The sequence below is a fragment of the Lissotriton helveticus genome, chromosome 6, assembly GCF_964261635.1.
Source record: "Lissotriton helveticus chromosome 6, aLisHel1.1, whole genome shotgun sequence".
NCBI classification, from domain to species: Eukaryota; Metazoa; Chordata; class Amphibia; order Caudata; family Salamandridae; genus Lissotriton; species Lissotriton helveticus.
Genome location: NC_136067.1, coordinates 598,486,179 through 598,505,724, shown reverse-complemented (window position 1 = coordinate 598,505,724; position 19,546 = coordinate 598,486,179). Strand labels below are relative to the sequence as shown.

At 45.6% G+C, this 19,546-nt stretch overlaps 1 protein-coding gene across 2 annotated transcripts in view; it reads right to left on the bottom strand.

Annotated features, from left to right (window-relative positions):
* The window catches only part of LOC144762785 (putative ATP-dependent RNA helicase DDX43), a 989,943-nt gene that overhangs the window by 197,314 nt on the left and 773,083 nt on the right, over positions 1-19,546 (bottom strand). The window contains exon 16 of one of the 2 annotated variants that reach the window (XM_078648055.1): positions 10,839-10,970. In XM_078648055.1, coding sequence (XP_078504181.1) covers positions 10,857-10,970 — 114 coding nt within the window. In that variant the 3' untranslated portion in view covers positions 10,839-10,856. Of the gene's footprint in view, positions 1-10,833; positions 10,971-19,546 lie in introns of both variants that reach the window. The other variant, XM_078648054.1, reaches the window with a different exon arrangement.

Genomic DNA, 19,546 nt, shown 5'->3' with positions numbered 1-19,546 from the left:
GGTGAAGAAGAAGAGGAGGAGGAGGAGGAGGAGAGGAGGAGAGGAGGACTTTCCTGCCTGAAGACAATCCCCCTTCCAAACCGAGAGAGCACATTGTGTGGGAGTTTTTTAAATTCCCAAGAGGCCACAAGAAAGTCAATGCGGCAAAAGTAACTTGTGTGATCTGTGGCTGTGAACTTTCCAGGGGGAACCCTACAAAAAAATATTTGTTTGGTAATCACACCATGATTCGCCACATGCAACGCAGGCATCCTAACAACTATTCTGCGGCAGAGGTGAGAGAACTGGCCAGAAACCTTCCCCAATATTCTTCCAGAACCTCAACAAGCAAAGAACCCACTCCATCGGGTCCAGAGACAAGGGGGATGATCCCAAACATCCAAACCAAGTTTGGTAGATACAAAATCGTTAGTATATTTTGTGGAAAAACAATTACCTATGGTGAGCAAAGTATTACACTCATCAACCTTGCTGGTGATAACCACAAGTGCCCAAAGAAACCTTAATTTTTTCCTGATTTTTTTTTTGCTCCAGTTGAGCTGTTTACAATTCCCGGTTTTTTGTTTCTCCCCATAAAAAATACAAAAAAAATATAAAACTGTTCAGAAAAGCCAAAAAAAGTAAAAAATGTTCAAAAAACAATAAAAAAACTATAAAACAACAAAAAGAATAAAAAAAACAGTTCTTTTTAGAACTACCTCCAATTTATAAAAAAATGCTAAATTTTTTGAAAACTCGGTCATTCTTTTTTCTCCATGGTACGCTCCCCGGTACGCTCCCCGGTGCGCTCCCCGGTGCGCGTACCGGGCGCTCCCCCCGCGTAAATCGCGTATCAGCCGGCGCTCGAGACCGAGACGGCACCGCCGGTCGCGAGGGACGCCGAGTAGGTTTGCAAGCTAGGAAGAGCTCCATAACAAGTAAGACCCCCCCCCCTTTTATAGGTATCACGCATCCAAAGGGGCGACTGTGTTTAAAATACACGGCACACCCTGGCAGTATCGGTAAACTCCGAACTCAGAAACAATCGACCATTTAAAATGACAGATGGATCCAGCAGACTTCCTTAATCCCTTGTAGGACCCAGAGGCTCATTGAAGCCCACTAAATACGTATGTTAACCCCTGTTGTATGTCTGTCTTATGTATCGTAATAATCGTGTGTGTACTATTCTTTGACACTACACTATTTCCGGGTCTGTGGATTTATCATTTTGTGATTTTAATCGTTCTTCTGCACTCGAACTCCTTATTCTAGGAAACACGGATGTTGCGGTTTGCATGAGATCATCTATGTATATATGGTGTTTAATATATTTTTTACAGGGACATCACGCTCTTACTCAGGAGCACTATATGTAGGAACAAGTAGTCCCCTTTACTAACGTATTTTTCTACCATATTTGTGCACGGCAAGAATGTGAGGAAACAAGGCAGAGGGCAAGAATCTGCACTTTTTCCTCTTTTTCCTCTTTTTCCAACAGATACACCACTGAATTACAGAAAAGTCGTATGTATACGTATATTTATATGTACATGCCCATTGGTAGACATACCTTTCATTTTTTGGAGTGGAACTCATAGGGCTGGACCCTGTGACGTCCTAAAGACGACCAGAGGGGTACAGCTCGAAACTAGTTGACCTTCTACTAGGGTCCCGGTCCCATTATACAACCGGGTCACCTAGAGAACCACCCCACTTTTAAATATATCTACTAGGAGAAAGAATAAAGTTGTTTTCCGCCCACTAGTTAGATATTTTTAACTCGCACCACTCCATTCACTTCCCTTTTCACATTGCACCACACATAGTCATCATTAACAGTGCTCCTACGTAGTTCGCAAGTCGCAGCACGCCTCAACCCGCAGCGGGTTGGGAGGACCCCTATGATGAAGCATGTCACCGTGAGGAAACTTCGGTGAGTGAGGGGACTCAAGAAAAAGGGTATTCTCCCTTTTATCTTCTTTTTTTCTTGTGAGCCACATCCAATGCAGACAGTGTCTCACCAGCACGGCTAGGTTCTTTCATCCGAACTTTCGGATTATTCACAGAATGCCACACCACCGCTATATATATACATATATATATATATATACACACACAAATGTCACTGAAAAAACCATAAGTTTCAGGGATGTTATAGTTAGCTGGACATTTCACTCATAAAAAAGCATAGAAATGCCACCGTTATAGTTAGTTGAGCTAAATATAACTCGCGCCCCCGCAATGCACTGCTGATGACGTCATATATTACATCATTCATGACATGGTCAGTGACATCACTGATGACATCTCAAATGACATCACTGAATACATCACTGCTGACATCATCCACGTGACAATCTGACGCACCTCCTCACACCCTAATATAACCTTGATCACCCCCTGTAAAATACAGAGTTCCATTTTCAAAATCAACGAGACACCAAAACCAGTTACTACAAACGCACTCACTAATTCCTAGGTCTACAGACGCATGCACTCATTCACCCATACAACCATTCATACATATAGTCACTGATCAATACAACACTATCATATTCACTCATGCAGCTATACAGACACTAACACACCACCATTCATCCTACTCACTCATGCACTCATCGTAGTCAGTCATGGAAAGAATGAATCATAGTTCCATTTACTCACCTACACAGTTATACACACACACCACCTCATTTATTCATACAGATACTAACTCATACTTACACTCTTATATAATCACTAATACAAGTACACACGGGGCACTCTCCTCCGGCCAGTGGGAGTGGATGGGGTGCAACGGAGTGGATGGGGTGTAGCACCCTGGATGCGCAGCGGCAGGTAGTCCGCTCCAGATAGTGGGAGCGCATGGGGTGCAGCAGCCTGGGTGCGCAGCGACTGTTATACACCTCAGGGCAGTGCAAGCGTATGGGCTACAGCAGACTGGGAGCATAATATCAAGAATGGCGATAACATTATCACGGCTTTAGCGGGAGGAAACTGCTGCGAAAGCGGGGATAAGTGGCTTGATAATATGCCCGTGAGAATTTCCATAGAAGACCAGGTTCTGGTGTGAATGACATCAAACCTGGGCTTCTATGAGAATTCACAAGGGCATATTATCAAGCCCCTTATCGCCGCTTTTGCAGCTTTTTCCTGCCGCTAAAGGAGTGATAATGTTATCGCATTCTTGATAATATGGCCCTGGTTGCGCAGCGGCTGTTAGACACTTCTGGGCAGTGGAAGTGGATGGGATGCAGCAGCCTGGGTCTTTTCTTCTCTCTCACACTGCTTCTTTCTCTCTTCCTTGTGTCTCTTTCTTTCTTAATATTTCTCTTTTCCTCTCTCTCTTTCTCTAGCTCTTCCTCGATCTCACACTGTTTTACTCTCTCTCGCTTCCTCTCTCTCACTCTTTCTCTCCTTGTCTTCCTCTCTCTCACACGATTTCTCTCTTCCTTGTATCTCTTTCTCGGTCTTCCTCTTTCTTTTGCTCTCTCTCTCACTTTCGCTCTTCCTCTCTCTCACGCTGTTTCTCTCTTTCTATCTTCCTTGTATCTCACTCTTCCTCTCTTTCTCTCTCCTTTACTGGACGCATAACGCACCATCGTATTTTTCTTTTTGTCTTGCAGGCTGTAATTCACTAATTGTCGAGGGATGACACGCCATGGCTATACATAGTTTTATTTGTTGTTTTCTTTTAATAAAATATTTTACACAGTTTTATTTGTTGTTGTTTTGTTTTAATAAAATGTTTTATATGTAAATCCATACATGACTAAGATTCTTATTTGTCCAACCTCACAAGCATTTTTTTTAAATTAAAACTACAACACCAGCCGATTAGTTAGGCTCCACATTCAAAAACGTTCCTGTCACTTATGTTTGTGGGGGGTGAGCGGGGAAGGCGGACAAGCAGCTGCTGCTGGGGGATGTCAGAGTAGTGTTGGGTGTCTGATCTGCATCATCGTTGCCTCCATTGCATGTCTTCTCAGAGACCTGCAAACATAGCAGCCTGGCTCAAAAAGTGCGGGCCCGAGAAGTCATACCGGAAGACCTGCAAGCCCACCAGTGGTTCGCAGAGGGAGACTTGCGGGCCCAAGAAGGTTGTTGACGGTATGCTAGTGATGTGGGAAGAGGGTGCGTTACCTGCTGATTTGGGGAGAGGCAGCGTGAAATGGGTATCACTCACAGACAGAGCTCCAGTATGTTTTCAGAAATGCCTCGGACAGATGCCAGCTAACGGACTGAATCACAAAATGGCTTTTCAATGCTCATATAGTAAGAATTATTAACAGTTCGTAGCCAGGCTCGCAGAGGGACAACTGCGGGCCGTCCGCTCTACTCACAGAGGCAGAACAACGAGCCATCCACTCCCAAAGGAACAGCAGCATAGTAGTTTGCAGAGGTACAGGCACAGCAGCGTACTAGCTCGCAAAGGTAGAGAGCTGCGCGCCGACGGACTGGCTTTTAACGGCATACCTCAGAAGTGTTGATGTTGGGCACAGGGAGCAAGAAAGGCTTATCTTCCTACTAGTGTCCTGGAGTGGAAGTCGAGCTGCCTGGTGCTCACCTGTTTCTTCTTTATTGTTAATAAATATAAAACCTTCACTGCATCCAAAGAACAAGTTACTTACCTTCGGTAATGCTTTTTCTGGTGGATACAATATCTGCCTGTACAAAATATCACCCTGCGTCAGCAACATTCGGAAATTCTTTTGTAGCTCTTCACGTCGACGTGGATGACGTCACAGAACGCACGGCTTCGCGCACGCGGCTCCGCCAACGTCACTGACTCCATGATAGGCCTCCGTTGGGGTGATGACATCAGTTCCGGGCTTTTTTTCTATGCCTCCAAGGCACACGGACGGACCGACAACAGTAGATATACACACAATGTACACAGTACAAAATAATTCAAGATAACACACACACAGTGTGTAGTCAATACAGGAAAGTCATTATAAAAACACATTTCCCTTGACAATAAAATATTTACATTAAAACAATGACACCAATACAGGTATAGAAGAGTGGACAACGGGGAGGCAGGTGGGCCAGTGAGGAATCCACAGGCAGATACTGTATCCAGACCAAAACGGTAAGTAACTTGTTCTTCTGATGGATACATCTGCCAGTGGATTCCTCACCTTGTGAATAGTCTCACAGCAGTCCCCACTCCCGGAGGAGGGTGTCCACTCCTCTATACCAGAAAATCTTGGAGGACAGAGCGCGCAAAATGGCCGTCCCTCCTCACTTCGGAATCTAAGCAGTAATGCTTCGCGAAAGTGTGGAGGGAGGCCCAAGTCGCCGCTCTACAAATGTCCTCTACAGGTACCCCCTAGACAAAGCAGATGTAGCAGACCTTGCTCTAGTAGAATAAGCTCTTAAACCTTTAGGAGGTTCCTTACCCGCCAGAGAGTAGCATATCTTGATACACAAGACAATCCATCTTGATAGCGTGCGCTTGTGCACCGCCTTGCCTCTTCTGGCTCCAACAAAACCCACAAAGAGCTGGACATCCACTCTGAACTCTCTGGTTCTGTCCAAGTAGAAGCTCACCGCCCTCTTAGGGTCCAAGCGGTGAAAACTATCCTCCTCCTTGGAAGGGTGAGGGGGAGGATAGAAGGTAGGGAGGGTAATGGACTGCCCTAGATGGAAGGGAGTTACCACCTAAGGCAGAAAAGCAGCCCTGGTCCTGAGAACCATTCGTTCAGTATGAATGGTCAAGAATGGGGGCTTAGAACTAAGAGCTTGAAGCTCACTTACCCTCCTTGCCGAGGTAATCGCAATCAGGAAGACTGTTTTAAAAGATAAAAACCTCAAGGGACACTTGTGCAAAGGCTCAAATGAAGAACCCATTAAGAAAGTAAGCACAAGATTCAAGTCCCATTGAGGTACAATAAAAGGAGTAGGAGGAAATTTATTTCTAAGGCCTTTTAAAAACCTTAAAACAATAGGTGATTTGAATAGGGACGGCTGATCTGGTAGGCAAAGGAATGCCGACAATGCCGATAGATAACCTTTCACTGTAGCCACAGCAAAACCTTGCTGAGCTAAAGAAAGAGCAAACTGAAGTAAGACAATCGAGCCTTCAAAGGGTCAATGGACTTATCCCCACACCAAGGGACAAATTTAGACCATCTATAAGAGTAGATAGACTTGGTGGAATCACGCATGGCCGATAAAATGACATCCACCACATCAAGTGGGAAGAAAAAGAATTCAGGTTGCCCCGTTCAATCTCCAGGAATGAAGGTGTAAGGTCTGGAGGTGGGGGTGTAGAACCTGCCCCTCCATCTGAGAGAGGAGATCTGCCCTGAGAGGGAGACGGAGCGGCGGGCACCAGGAGAGGTGGAGATCGGTGTACCACACCCTTCTTGGCCAATCCGCGGCGATCAAAATGACTTGGGCCCGGTCTTGACGAATCTTCCTCAGAACGCGAGGAATCAAGGGTATGGGAGGAAACGCGAAAAGGAGTCTTGAGTCCCAACTCAACTGAAACGTGTCCCCCAAAGCTCCCTGCATCAGATACTGGAGATTGCAGAATGACGGGCAGTGAGCATTCTCGTGAGTGGCAAACCAGTCCACCTGAGGAGCTCCCCACGTCCAGAAGACGTGACAAACCACTTCTGGACAAAGTCTCCACTCGTGATCGGCCGAGAACTGCCGACTGGGACTATCTGCACACACATTTAGAACTCCGGCCAGATGATTTGCCATCAGACAAATCTGATGGTCCTGGACCCAGGACCAGAGACGCAGAGCCTCTCTGCAGAGACACTGTGATCCTACTCCTTCCTGCTTGTTGACATACCACATCGCGGTCGTGTTGCCCGTCAGGACCTGAACCGACTGACCGTGAAGGGAAGGGAGGAAGGCCTGGAGCACTAAACGAATCGCCCGCAGTTCCAGAAGGTTGATGTGGAGCAACCTTTCCTCTGGAGACCAAAGACCCTTGATCTCCAGATCCCCCAGATGAGCACCCCACCCTAGGGTGGACGCATCCGTTATCAATGTGGCCACCGACTGAGACAGTTGAAAAAGCTTTCCTTGAGACAGATTGCCTTCCATGCCCCACCAAGACAGATCCGCTGCAGCTTCTCTTGAGATCCTCACAGACTCCCTGAGATCTCCGTTGTGTGCCTCTCCCAAATGGCCGCCCCATCCCAGGATTGATGCATCTGTCACCACTGTTAGATTTGGTTGGGGAAGGGAAAGGGATCTACCTCCGACCCAAGCTGGGTTCGTTAGCCACCATTGCAGTTGTTGTGCAGTTCCCTCTGAGATATGAACGTAGTTGAAGATTCCCCTGATGCTGCACCCACTGGAACTTCAGGTCCCACTGCAGAGCCTGCATATGCCATCTAGCATGATCTACTAGCAGGATGCAGAAGGCCATGGGGCCTAACAGCCTCAGAGTCATTTACACGGAAATCCAGGATAGAGGCTGAAACATCGGTATCATAACCCGAATATCCTGGATTTGCTGTTTGGGAGGATAGGCCCGAAGCTGCATCATGTCCAGAACAGCTCCAATAAAAGGGAGCATCTCGGAGGGAGTCAGGTGTGACTTGGCACGTTTATAGTGAACCTCAGCGAGTGCAGGAGGTCTGCCGTAGTCTGGAGGTGGAGTGAGCCCGCCTTCAACAGCCAGTCGTTGAGATAGGGAAAGACTGGTACCGCTGATCTGCGCAGACAAGATGTGACCGCCGCCATCACCTTTGTGAACACCCGAGGGGCACTGGTAAGGCCAAAGGGGAGCAAAGTAAACTGAACATGCTCGTGGCCCTCCATGAACCGTAGATAGTGGCTATCGGCTGGCAAGACCGGAACATGGAAATAGGTATCCTGCAAGTCCAACGCCACCATACAGTCCCTGGGTTCGAGGGCAGGCTGGACCTCAGCCAGCGTGAGCATTTTGAACTTCTCCTCCCGGTGGAAGCGGCTGAGGGTCTGGAGGTCTAAAATAGGACGCAGGCATTTGTCCTTCTTGGGCACCGGAAAGTAGCGGGAATAACAACCATGACTTACTTCTAGAGCAGGGACCCTCTCTATTTCTCCCCTGGCCAAGAGAGCTGAGTATTCCTGGTGGAGAAGTGCCAAATGATCCTCCGACATGCGATTGAAAGACGTGGCATGGATGGGAGGGGGGTGTAGTCTCGAAGGAGAAGGAGTAGCGCCTTCGGACAACTTGCAAAACCCACCTGTCCAACATGATGGATTGCCAGTGGAGCAGGAGGAGATGGCGAATCCTGCCTCCAACTGGCAGTAATGGGCGTGAAACATCGTACTAGGAAAGTCTGGAGGCTGCGGCAGGAGGGAATGGGTGGACAAGCCCGCCTGCTGGCTCCCAGACCTGCGAGGTCGCTGGGTCCCACGTCCGCGGCCACACTTGAACCAGCGGCTAGACTGGGTCGGATGTGGTTGGGTGTCCCTTCCATAGCCATGAAAGGGACGAAAAGCAGACTGGAGTGGGCTAGAAGGCGCAGTGAGGCCCAAAGAATGGCTGTAGCCCTAGAATCTTTAAAGTGATTCAGAGCTGAGTCTGCTTTGTCGCCAAAAAGGTGACGCCCATCAAGGGGCATGTCCATCAAAGTTGACCGGACATCCCCCAAAAAGCAAGATGTCTTCAACCAGGCGTATCGCCTAAGAGATACGGACGTGGCAATCGTTCTGTTCAGTGAGTCATGGTATTCAGTCCTCATCTGATAAGAAATGTAGCTGTCTCTCTCCCATCCACCACTGTCTCGGAGAGAACGGCCCAGGCATCTTCCGGGCACTGAGGCAGCACCTGCGTGACTGTATCCCAGATGGTATGGGAGTAGGGGCCCAAGAGGCACAAGGTATTCACCGACCGTAGTGCCAAGCTGGAGGAAGAGAACATATGCTTCCCCTGATGGTCTAGCTTCTTGGATTCCTATCTGGAGGGGCAGAAGGGAAACCGTCTTTTGAAGAAGAGGTAATTGTCCTCTCCACAGGAGCCCCTGTGCTGGGTTTGGACCAAGTGCCCAGGAGGACATCAGTGAGGGCCTCATTGAACAACAATAGGGTTCAGAAGAGGAAGCTGAGGGCTGAAGCACCTCTGCCAGGATGTTAGTCCTGACTGCCACCGAAGGGACCCCAAGATCTCAGCAGCCCTTCTCATCCCCACAGAATAGGACGCCAAGGTAGGGGGAGACAGCAAGCCAGTGTCTGGAGAAGTGTCCAGACCACTGCCATCACCCTGGTCGTCTCGCTAGTCTGATTCTTTGAGCTGGTCTGTTAAAGGGTCCAGCAACCCCTCCCAGTCCTTATCAGCACCCTATGGACGGTAGGGAACACCAGGGATGAGCAGGTGAACAAAAGTACCCTCCGTAGTCGGTTTCAACGTCAGCCCAGCTCCAAGTCCAACTCGGGGATGACGATGGGGTCGGCTGGGGGCACGACTGGCGTTGATCCAGATCCCGGCCTGGATCTGCAGGGGCCCTCCGATGCCGGGGTCGAAGCCGCCGACATTAAAGGCCCAAGAAGCCCGACTCACTGCGTGGGGCCTCTAGGCATGCCGGTGGAGCTGGGCTGCCCAAAGATCTAAGGCCTCGTAGAACTGTCAGAGTTGGGCAGGGGTTGCTCCAGCTCCCGGAAATGGGGGGGGGGGGGGGGGGGGGGGGAGGCGCAGAGTTGTCCCTGAATTAGGCACCATTGGCTGAGCCTTTGAGGAGGACACTCTGAATCCTGCGTCACACCAGCCGACTGACGGGGAGAAGGTGAAGCGAGCTTGTGCTTCTTCGCCTTCTTCTTGTGTTTGGACTTACCCGATGACCTCAACGACTTGGAGTGCGATGAGGAGTGGGGGTTCCACAAACGGCCTCGAGGCCTTCCTCTCGAACGAGACCAGGAGCGACGCGGAACCGACTGCCGGTAACTTTCGGGACCACGCCCGCAAAGTCTTCGAGTTCAAAGCCCGACAGTCGGAGCACGACTTCAGGTCATGTTCACGTTCTAGACACCACAAGCACACAAGGCGCGGATCTGTCACAGAGATCATCTTGTGACATGAGCCTCAGGGCTTGAAGCTGGTCCGACGTAGGGTCATCCCTTGCGCACCTGGAGTCGAAGACTCAAAAAAGTCGTTGACAAAAAGTTGCAAAAAGCTAGATAAAAAATGGCTATGGGGTAGCCCTCCCCGGATTTGCGCTATATCCGGGGAGCCGGAGAAGAAAACTGAAGTCAGCACTCAGCGGTGGCATCTAAGTAGGCACCGCAAAGTCATAATGACGACCACGACGGACGCGAAGTTGACGCCACTTACCGACGCTCAGGGGTACTGTTACGAAAAATCTCAGTATCCAGACTGATGCCTGGGGGGAATTCTAAAGGTAAGGAATCTAAAACTGTCTCTTTCAGATCATCTTTTTAATGAACCATTGTTCTTACTGAGTTTATATGTTAGTGTTTCAGCAGTCTGATTATTGCAAGATTTTAATATTGCAAAGATTTTAATTAATCGTACATTAGAGTACACCCACACTTATGTTGATTAATGGTGGTTGCAGATCATATATTACGCAATTTTTCAAAGAGGAAAATAATTTGTTGGGAAAAAATCATTTGCATTGTGAAGGCTATTATTAAGATATCAGAATAATAAATAAGAATAAGAAGTACTCCTACATGGAACAGGGTTGTACTCATTCACTAAAGAGCTTCTGGTACCTGGTATGGGGTATGAAGTGCTACAGAAATACAACTGCAAATACAACACAAAATGCTTAAAGAGTATAAAAACATTATGATTGATTTGTTCTATATAGCAAACCTTGCAGAAGCCTGCAAATATAAATAGGACATGGTTATGTGTAACAACAATGTACTTACGATACCCAAGAAATTGAAGAATGTTAATAATCCTTCCGCCACCGACCACGGGGTCTGGTTAGTTCCCTCTCACTCTCTCTCTTGATTTTGTTTTGCTCGAATCTTTGTGCCATCAAAAAAAGCTCTTCAGGAACTTCCTGATAAAGATATGTTGTGGAAAATATTTATAGGAATCAACTAACGTCTCACCACAGTTTGAAAATGAAAGCGTCAATTACAATATCCACAGCATTTGTCATCATAAAAATTTGAAACATAAAAACACTCCTCTAACTTGTGACTCCAATTTAACCCGTTTGCTGCTTTGAACGTTCCGCGCCAGTGTGGAACGTTCTATTAAGCGGGCGGGGCCGCGTTGGCCAACGGACATGCACAGCACTACGGAGGTAGTGCTCGCGAGGGCTGTTGGCCGACAGAAGCAGCAAAGGGGTTAAGTTGCTGTCAACATAGTTAATGTCAAGGTACACAGAAAAAAATATATACAACAGCTGAAGGTTCCAGTATAGAAATTAAACTAATTAATCTAACTTGCTGATCTGTAACTACAGAACAGATGTTTCGGTACAAGAGCAAAGAAACCAAACCTCTGAAACAGGGTGAAAACTTTAAAACCCCCCATGTTTCTGGTGACCCAGTTCTATTTTATGTAAGACAAATGTCTTCTGTTTGCTACAGTAATATGCAACATATCTCAATTGTAATCTATTATGATAGATACAAACCTATTTAATTTCCTAAATATCGCATTCTATGTAGAAAACAGATGCAACAATTTTTTTTGTTTTTAATTTCGGAAGACTTATTAGAGATTTGTTCATACAGGAAAAACAGTAAGAAAGTACAGAAAATGCCTCCAGTATCCAAGTAAGCGTGTTCAATTCAGTTATCTTGCCAGTAAATTAGAGAAATTAATCATTCTAAATATTGACACGCTTGCAAAGACTTTTACCTTAGTAACTCTGGTTGAACTCATTCTTGTAACAAGAACTTCGTTACCTGCAGCTTGTGTGAAATTAAATCCACTAAAAACTATTGTTTTACTAAAAATAACGACGGTTAAACTGCGCTGAAGGTTTAAACGCAGAACCCAACTATTGTTGCAACGATTGAACTTCTATTTAAGTCTCATAAATAACCTAAAAGACTAATTGATTAAAAAACGAGGAGTTGGTAGTAGACTGCATATTACAATTAATTAAATGAGACTAACAAATGCTTCACTGCTGTTGATTGCAATAACCCTTATCTTATCTAAAAAAACTCTTCATTTAATTGACGGCGGTTCTTTGAGCTGATCAAATGATATAGGACAAAACCATCTTGAGAGGAGCTAGTTCTCAGGTTCAAACAGGTAATATTATAGGGTTTTGGGAAATTCATTAGTCCTGTGTAGGTGCTGAGAGAAGTAATTGTTAATGCTTACTTTTTAGGTATTAAACAAATATCCAGAAGAAGAACCAGTGTCCTGAGGCAGTCTCTCTTGTTTTGTCTTCCACTTCCCCTTCCCCTTTCCCCCGGGCTGAAGTCAGACAGCTGTCATCACCTGTCGCTGGCAGCGGTTAGAGGAATTTGGGGTAAGGTCATCTGCTTCTGAGGAGATCGATCTCTAGAGCATGACAGACGGAAGTGCCTAAACCTCTTAATTGAGGAATACAGATCTCCTCCTGAGCAGTATGGCCAACGGGGTTGATTTAAAAACGTTGACCTCTATTTTGGAGGGTATGCAGGAACAACCAAATTGTGCCTTAAAAGAAAATAAGTCTCTGAGGGAGGAAGTCAGGAGGTCGAGTCAGGAATCCATTCAGACAAGACACAAGTTAGATGAAATAGTGGCCGAAGGGTCTCTTTTTAAGGGAACTCAAAGTCTGCCCAGTAACCCATCCTCCTCAGATATTTCAACACAGGTCATTCACGCCATTTCACCTATCATTCCTCTGGCACCTCCTGAGAGATTTGGTGGTGATCCACAAAAGGCGCAAATATTCTTAACTCAGTGATCACTGCATTTTTTGTGTCAGCCTGTAATATTTGCTGAGGATCAATCGAAAGTGGCACTTATACAGTTGTATCTAAACGGTGATGCTGCAGCTTGGTCAATGTCTTTGGTCACACAAAATGATCCAGTGTTATACCATTTTGAAAATTTTAAAATTGAATTTATATGAATATTTGATCGTCGGTCTGCCTCCCAAGCCACGGATAATGAGTTGTTCGAGCTCAGACAAGGAAATAGAGATTTGGTTGAATACCTGGCCCACTTTAATAAATTAATTGTTGAGACAAATTGGCCAGAGAAAAAAGAGCTGCCATTTTTTATAGAGGTTTAAAAGATGAGCTTAAGGATGCGTTGGCCCAAATCCCAAGAAGACCCACAGAAGTCTCAGAGTTGATAGATTTAGTGTTACAACTAGATCATCGCTTGAGTGAGCGTCGTAATGAGAAGAGAAGAGATGTTCTTCCTCCGCCTCCTCGTTTTGACAGTATCAGAAGGTAAGGTCACAAAACCTCAGAAAATGTATCTATGGAAGAGCCCATGCAGATTGGGTCCATAAGAGGACCTCTGACTAAAGAAGAAAAGGATCAACGAAGATCTGGACATCTATGCTTGTATTGTGGGCTTGCGGGCCATTTTGTTAAGGAATGCCCCAAAAAGCCAAAGTCTTCGCAACAGGGAAAAGGTCGGCTTCACCTGTAGAAGGAGCTGCACAGGTGGAAGAAAATTTAAAGTCAGTTCCAGTATCTCACCAAGTCGCAAATACTTTGCAGTCTGCTGCGCATCATTTGGTGATTTCTTTCACAGTAGATTCCGTGAAACTGAAGTAAGTGGAGTATCTGTAATGGTTGATTCAGGGGCCTGGAGGAACTTTTGTGATATCAAATATGCTCAGCGAATTGGATTAAAGTTTACTGAGAAACAGATTTTGGAAGCTGTCAGAGCAGTGGATGGAACTAATCTATCCTCTGAACCCATCACCATGAAACTGAATTGATCCAGTTAACTGTATTAAATGGTCACACAGAGTTGATAACTTTTAACCTAATTGATGCGCCACAGTTCCAGTTGATCCTAGGACTTACTTGGTTAAGTGAACATAACCCGCGCATAGATTAGAACAAGAGATCTGTCATCATGGATTCCCCTTTTTGCAAGGAAAACTGCTTCTGTGAGCAACCAAAACCATTAGAAGAATTGCCAGCCAGAAAATTAGCCCACCTTCCGGCCCAGATTTGCTCTGTGGAGACAAAGGAAATTCCTTTGGAATATCAAGACCTATCCTCTGTATTTAATAAGAGAGAAGCAGAAAAACGTCCCCCTCATCGCCCTTACAATTGTAAGATTGAGATTGAACCGGGAGCAGTACTACCTTGCAGTCACATATATGCACTACCTGAAGCTGAAAATCAATACCTTAAGACCTACCTGGACCAATACCTAGCAAATGGATTTATACACCCCTCCCAGTCACCCGTCTCCTCTCCTTTGTTTTGTTTTTCATTCCTGAGAAAGATGGAGATCTTCACACCTGCATTGATTACAGGGCCCTGAATCAAGTGACAATAAACAATCGTTATCCTCTTCCTTTAATTTCTGGATCAGGTAAAAAATGCGAAAGTAGATACCAAGCTGGATTTACAAGGAGCGTATCATTTGATCCAAATTGCTTCAGGAGATAAATGGAAGACAGCGTTTCGAACCCGTTATGGCCTATTTGAATACCAAGTGATGCCATACCGGTTATGTAATGCCGTGGCATTTCAAAATTTTGTGAATGACGTCCTTAGAGAATTCCTGGACAGAGTTGCTGTGGTTTATATAGACGACATTTTAATCTTTTCCAACAGTATGGAAGAACATGTTACCCACGTAAGATCCATTCTAACAAGACTGCTTGAGAACCACCTTTATGTGAAATTGGAGAAGTGTGGGTTCCATGTTGAAAGAGTTGAGTTTTAAGGATTCGAAATATCCCGGAGGGGGTTACAATGGATTCTGCGAAAGTTAAGGCAGTGCAAGAATGGCCTTTTCTCTAAAAAATGTGAAAGATCTCCTAAGTTTCATTGTATTTTCAAATTTTTACACAAGATTAATTTCAGACTTTTCCCAAAAAGTGAGTCCAATCACTCGTTTTTTAAAGAAGGGGGTTAAGTTTGTCTGGGGCACAGAAGCCGAAGAAGCCTTCCAATTTCTAATAAAAAACTTTTACTCAGGCTCCCATCTTGTTACATCCACGAACAGAGTGAGCCATTTTACGTAGAAGCAGATGCCTCAGATGTAGCCATGGGAGGAATTTTATCTCAGCATCACAAAAATACTGGCCAGCTTCACCCTGTGGCCTATTCCTCTAGGAAGTTCACTTCCCCTGAATGTAATTATTCCATAGCTGACAAGGAGGTATTGGCAGTCAAATGCGCCTTTTTGGAATGGCAACATTACTTACTAGGAGCTAAACATAAAGTCACTGTGTTCACTGACCATCGAAATTTACAATTCCTCAAGTATGCTAGGTCCTTGTTTCTTGCAGACTTTGATTTTGTAATTACGTTTAGGCCTGGTACAAGTAATATAAAAGCCGATGCGCTCTCCAGGATAAATTCAGACTTTTTGGCATCTAAAAAGGATAAAGAGACTATAATTTTGGAAGAGAAGATTGTACTAACCACCCTTAGTACAGACTTTTCAACTGAAATCCAGAAAGCAATGTAAATTGAAGAAATTACTCAATGGGCCCACAAACAGGAAGAGAGAGAAGTTAGGAATGGCCTTCCATATCACGATAATCGATTGTTCCTACCTACCAAGGAGCTTCAAGAAAAAGCATTGAAGTCTGGTCATGATGAGTTGCTTGCAGGTCATAAAAGAATTCAAAAGACCATGTAATTGGTGGAAAGAAATTTTTGGTGGCCTGGAATGAAACCGCAGATACAACAGTATGTGTCCACTTGCGAAAGATGTTTGAAAGGGAAATCGGATTGTTTGGCCCCTCAAGGTTTAGTGATGCCAATGCCCACACCACCACATCCTTGGCATACGGTTTCAATGGATCTGATAGTAGATCTTCCTCCTAGTCAGGGGTGCAACACCATCCTAGTAATGGTAGACACATTCTCAAAGGTGGCACATTTTATTTCACTAAAAAATATATCCCAAGCATCTCAATTGGCGCAATTGTTTACTCAGTACATTGTAAGATTACATAGTATTCCACGAGTTTTACTTTCAGACCTCGCAATTTGTTTCTCATTTCTGGAGAGCCTTTACTAAGAGATTAGGAATTGACGCCAAATACTCCACCAGTTTCCATCCAGAAACTGATGGACAGATGGAGAGAGTCAATCAAGACCTTGAACAATACCTTTGACTCTATTTATTGGATCAAAAAGCTGAATGGTCTGAGTTAGTTTGGGCTGCCGAATTCGCCTATAATAATGCTAAAGATTCCTCTCCTAGATAGTCTCCTTTCTATTTAAATTATGGTAGGCACCAAGGTTTAATAATTGAAAAAGAGAAAGGATCCGTTCCTGCAGTGGAAGAGTTGGTAAAAGAGGTTCAGAATACATTGACTCGAGCGGAGGAGAATATGGTTAAGGCAAAGAACTCCTATAAAACTCAGGCAGATAAGAAAAGAATAGAGAGTCCAGTATTTGAATCAGGAGATAAGGTTTGGCCGTCAACTAAAAATCTTAGGTTAAAAGAAAACTGTAAGTTCGATTTATTGGTCCCTTTAAGGTATATCAAATGTTCAACCCAGATTCACTTGCCTTCTCATCTCAAAGTGCACTCTGTGTTTCACGTTTCACTATTAAAGAAAAGCCCACTCAATTTGAGAATACATTCACCCTCCAAGCCAGTTTTACTAGATTCTGTAGAGGAGTTTGAAGTGCACAAGCTTTTAGATTCCACTCTCAGAAAAAGTTAATTATATTATTTGATCGATTGGAATAATTTTGGTCCTGAAGAGTGGTCTTAGGAGCCACACTCTAATGTTCACCGTCCAAAACTCATACAAGATTTCCATGAAGCCAATCATACGAAGCCAAAGTTGAAGGGGACATCTTTTGGTGGGGGGTACTGCCAGGAACCCCTTATCTTGTTCTAGCATCACTTCTAAAAGGTCTGTCACTTGCCCATTAAAGATGTCTCTTGCTAAGTATTCACGTTGGAGAAGAATTGGCCCCTGATGGAGGTCTTCCCTCGGACCCGTGTTGTTTGGATTGCGAAGTTCCCTATCCATTTGGGAAGACCCGCTTTTACACAGTTCCTGTTGGGGTTCTCAGTCTAGTTGTTTAGACTCAAGACGCCCCAGATCTGTTAATGCACCTGCGCAGGAATCATGCGGCGCACTTCAACTGTAACAGCCTTCTGAACGGAAGTTTCTCTCAGAGCGCTGTTCCTGAGGAGAATATTTTGAGCGTTGCGTATTTGAACGGCATTCAGTTTTTCTTCTGGGAAGTCTGAAGTGCTTCCGTAAAGTGTGTGAAAGTATTTATTTCTTGACGTTCTTGCAATTTGTTGACAGCTCATTTTGAAGTATTTGGGATTCTGAGTCTTGAGTTTGTCACCAACATTTCACAGTGGGAGTGCCGTGAGTAAGAGGTTCTGTGAAGAGAAGCCTCTTCATTTAATTGACAGAGGTTCTTTCAATTGATCACATGATATAGGACAAAACCATCTTGAGAGGAGCTAGTTCTCAGGTTGAAATAGGTGGTATTATAGGGTTTGTGAAATTCACTAGTCCAGTGTAGTTGCTGAGAGAAGTAATTGTTAATGCTTCCTTTTTAGGTACTAAACAAGTATCCAGAAAAAGAATGTGTGTCCTGAGGCAGTCTCTTTTGTTTTGTGTCCCACTTCCCCTTTCCCCCGGGCTGAAGTCAGAGACAGTTGTCATCACCTGTAGGTAGCAGCGGTTAGAGGGATTTGGGGTAAGGTAATCTGCTTCTGAGGAGATCGATCTCAAGAGCCTGCCAGAAAGGTAAGACATGGACGGAGGTGAGGGACGTCATGATAGTGAAATACTGTGTAATTCGTTTTTCACTATTGAAAGACTATCTGTCTTATAGAATAGAATGGGAGTTTATTTATAACATCTTATAAATATAACTTCTTATTGGGACAAGAATGAAAGATGGAGTTTAGTATGCCTGAACTCAGAATATAAAAATGCACCCTTTAGTAAAGGTGATTTTTATATTGTATATTTGAAAATACCACTTTTAGTTAGTGGGTATTTTGTAACTTAGCCATCCTGTGTGCCTCTGCTGTTTGTGGATTGTCTGTCTGGCTTTGGAGAAACAGGGGCTGGGGGTGTGCATTCTCTCAGACAGCCACTGGGGAGGAAGGGGATGGTGATGTGTGCCCTGCCTTTCCTAAATGAGTCAGGGCTAGGCTGAATACACCTGGCTGCATTCAGAGTAGTGGGATGAGTTTTCACTAGCACCTGAATAGGCCTGGTCTGCATTTAGAGTGGTGGGAGGAGATTTCCCTTGCACTTGAATAGGCCCTGTCTGCCTTGGACAATGCGGTCTCCACCTCCTGCCAGGAAGCTGGAGCAGAGAGGACAGAACTGGTTTTGGGTGAGCATAGAGCCTCTCTGCACCAAGAGAACAAAGGAATTTGCTGTATAAATATTGGGAACCAAAACCTAATATTTTAGATTACTGCTGAACTAAGGAACCTGCCAGAATGAAGAGCTGGAAAAGCTGTCAGGAGGAACTGCCACTTTACTGCGTGCTCTGCTGTGTTGGCCTTCTGCTTGCATCTTGGGCAGGGAAAGGACTGGATATTACTTTCATCATCCTGCTGTTAGAGTTTTCTCCAAGGGCTTGAAGTAGAGTTTGCCTCCTGTTGGAAGTCTCGGGGAGGTAAAAGACTTCAGAAAACTTGCTGGAATCAAGGACCTGCCAAGAAGAGATGGATGAACTAGCAGGAGGAGTACTGCAACTTTGCTGTGTTGATGCTTTGATGGGTTGGCCTGCAGTTGTTGCTTCTGCCTTGGGCAGTGAAAGGACTGCACTGAACTTTCTTTACAAGTGCTTGAAGTTGAGCTTGCCTCCTGTTCTGAGGTCTCAGGGACTGCAAAGACTTCACCAACCTCTGGGAACCGCTTCTGGAACCGTTGTTTCAGTTGCCACAGAGAAGGGAAAAGCAACAGACTCCGTTGCTGGCTCCTTGTCCTGAAGGCACTGCAGAGGGCACCGCCGCATCTCGCACCGCAACCCTGGTCTCACGACAACAACTACTGACGCCGCTGAACCGTTGCTTGCACCATGACCTGTGGGTACCACACTCCGTACCGCCTCGCTTCACTTCCCCGCCCTGGTCTCACCAATGCCATCGCTGCCTGCTGCCTTCGACACCAGTGACCACATTATGGCAGGGGGTACAGCTTGTACTTTTCACAACGCACCGCCTCATCCTACAAGCAGTCTGTACTGGCCAACGTCAGCTACCCGCAACCGGCTTGTTCACCTGCACCATGATCTATCAGCACCGCATCGAGCATTGCCTTCACTCCGCACCGCTGCCCTGATCTCACCGATGCCGCTGGAGGACCGTCACGGAGCCGCTGCCTGCCCAGCATCTTGAGGGCACCGCACGCTGCACTTCACATTGCAACTGCAAAGGTTACTACGACCGGCTCGCAACAACGTGCCGGTCACAAAGCAAAATGTACTGTCTACGAGTCTTCCAACACCCCGACTGACGCGGTCAGAC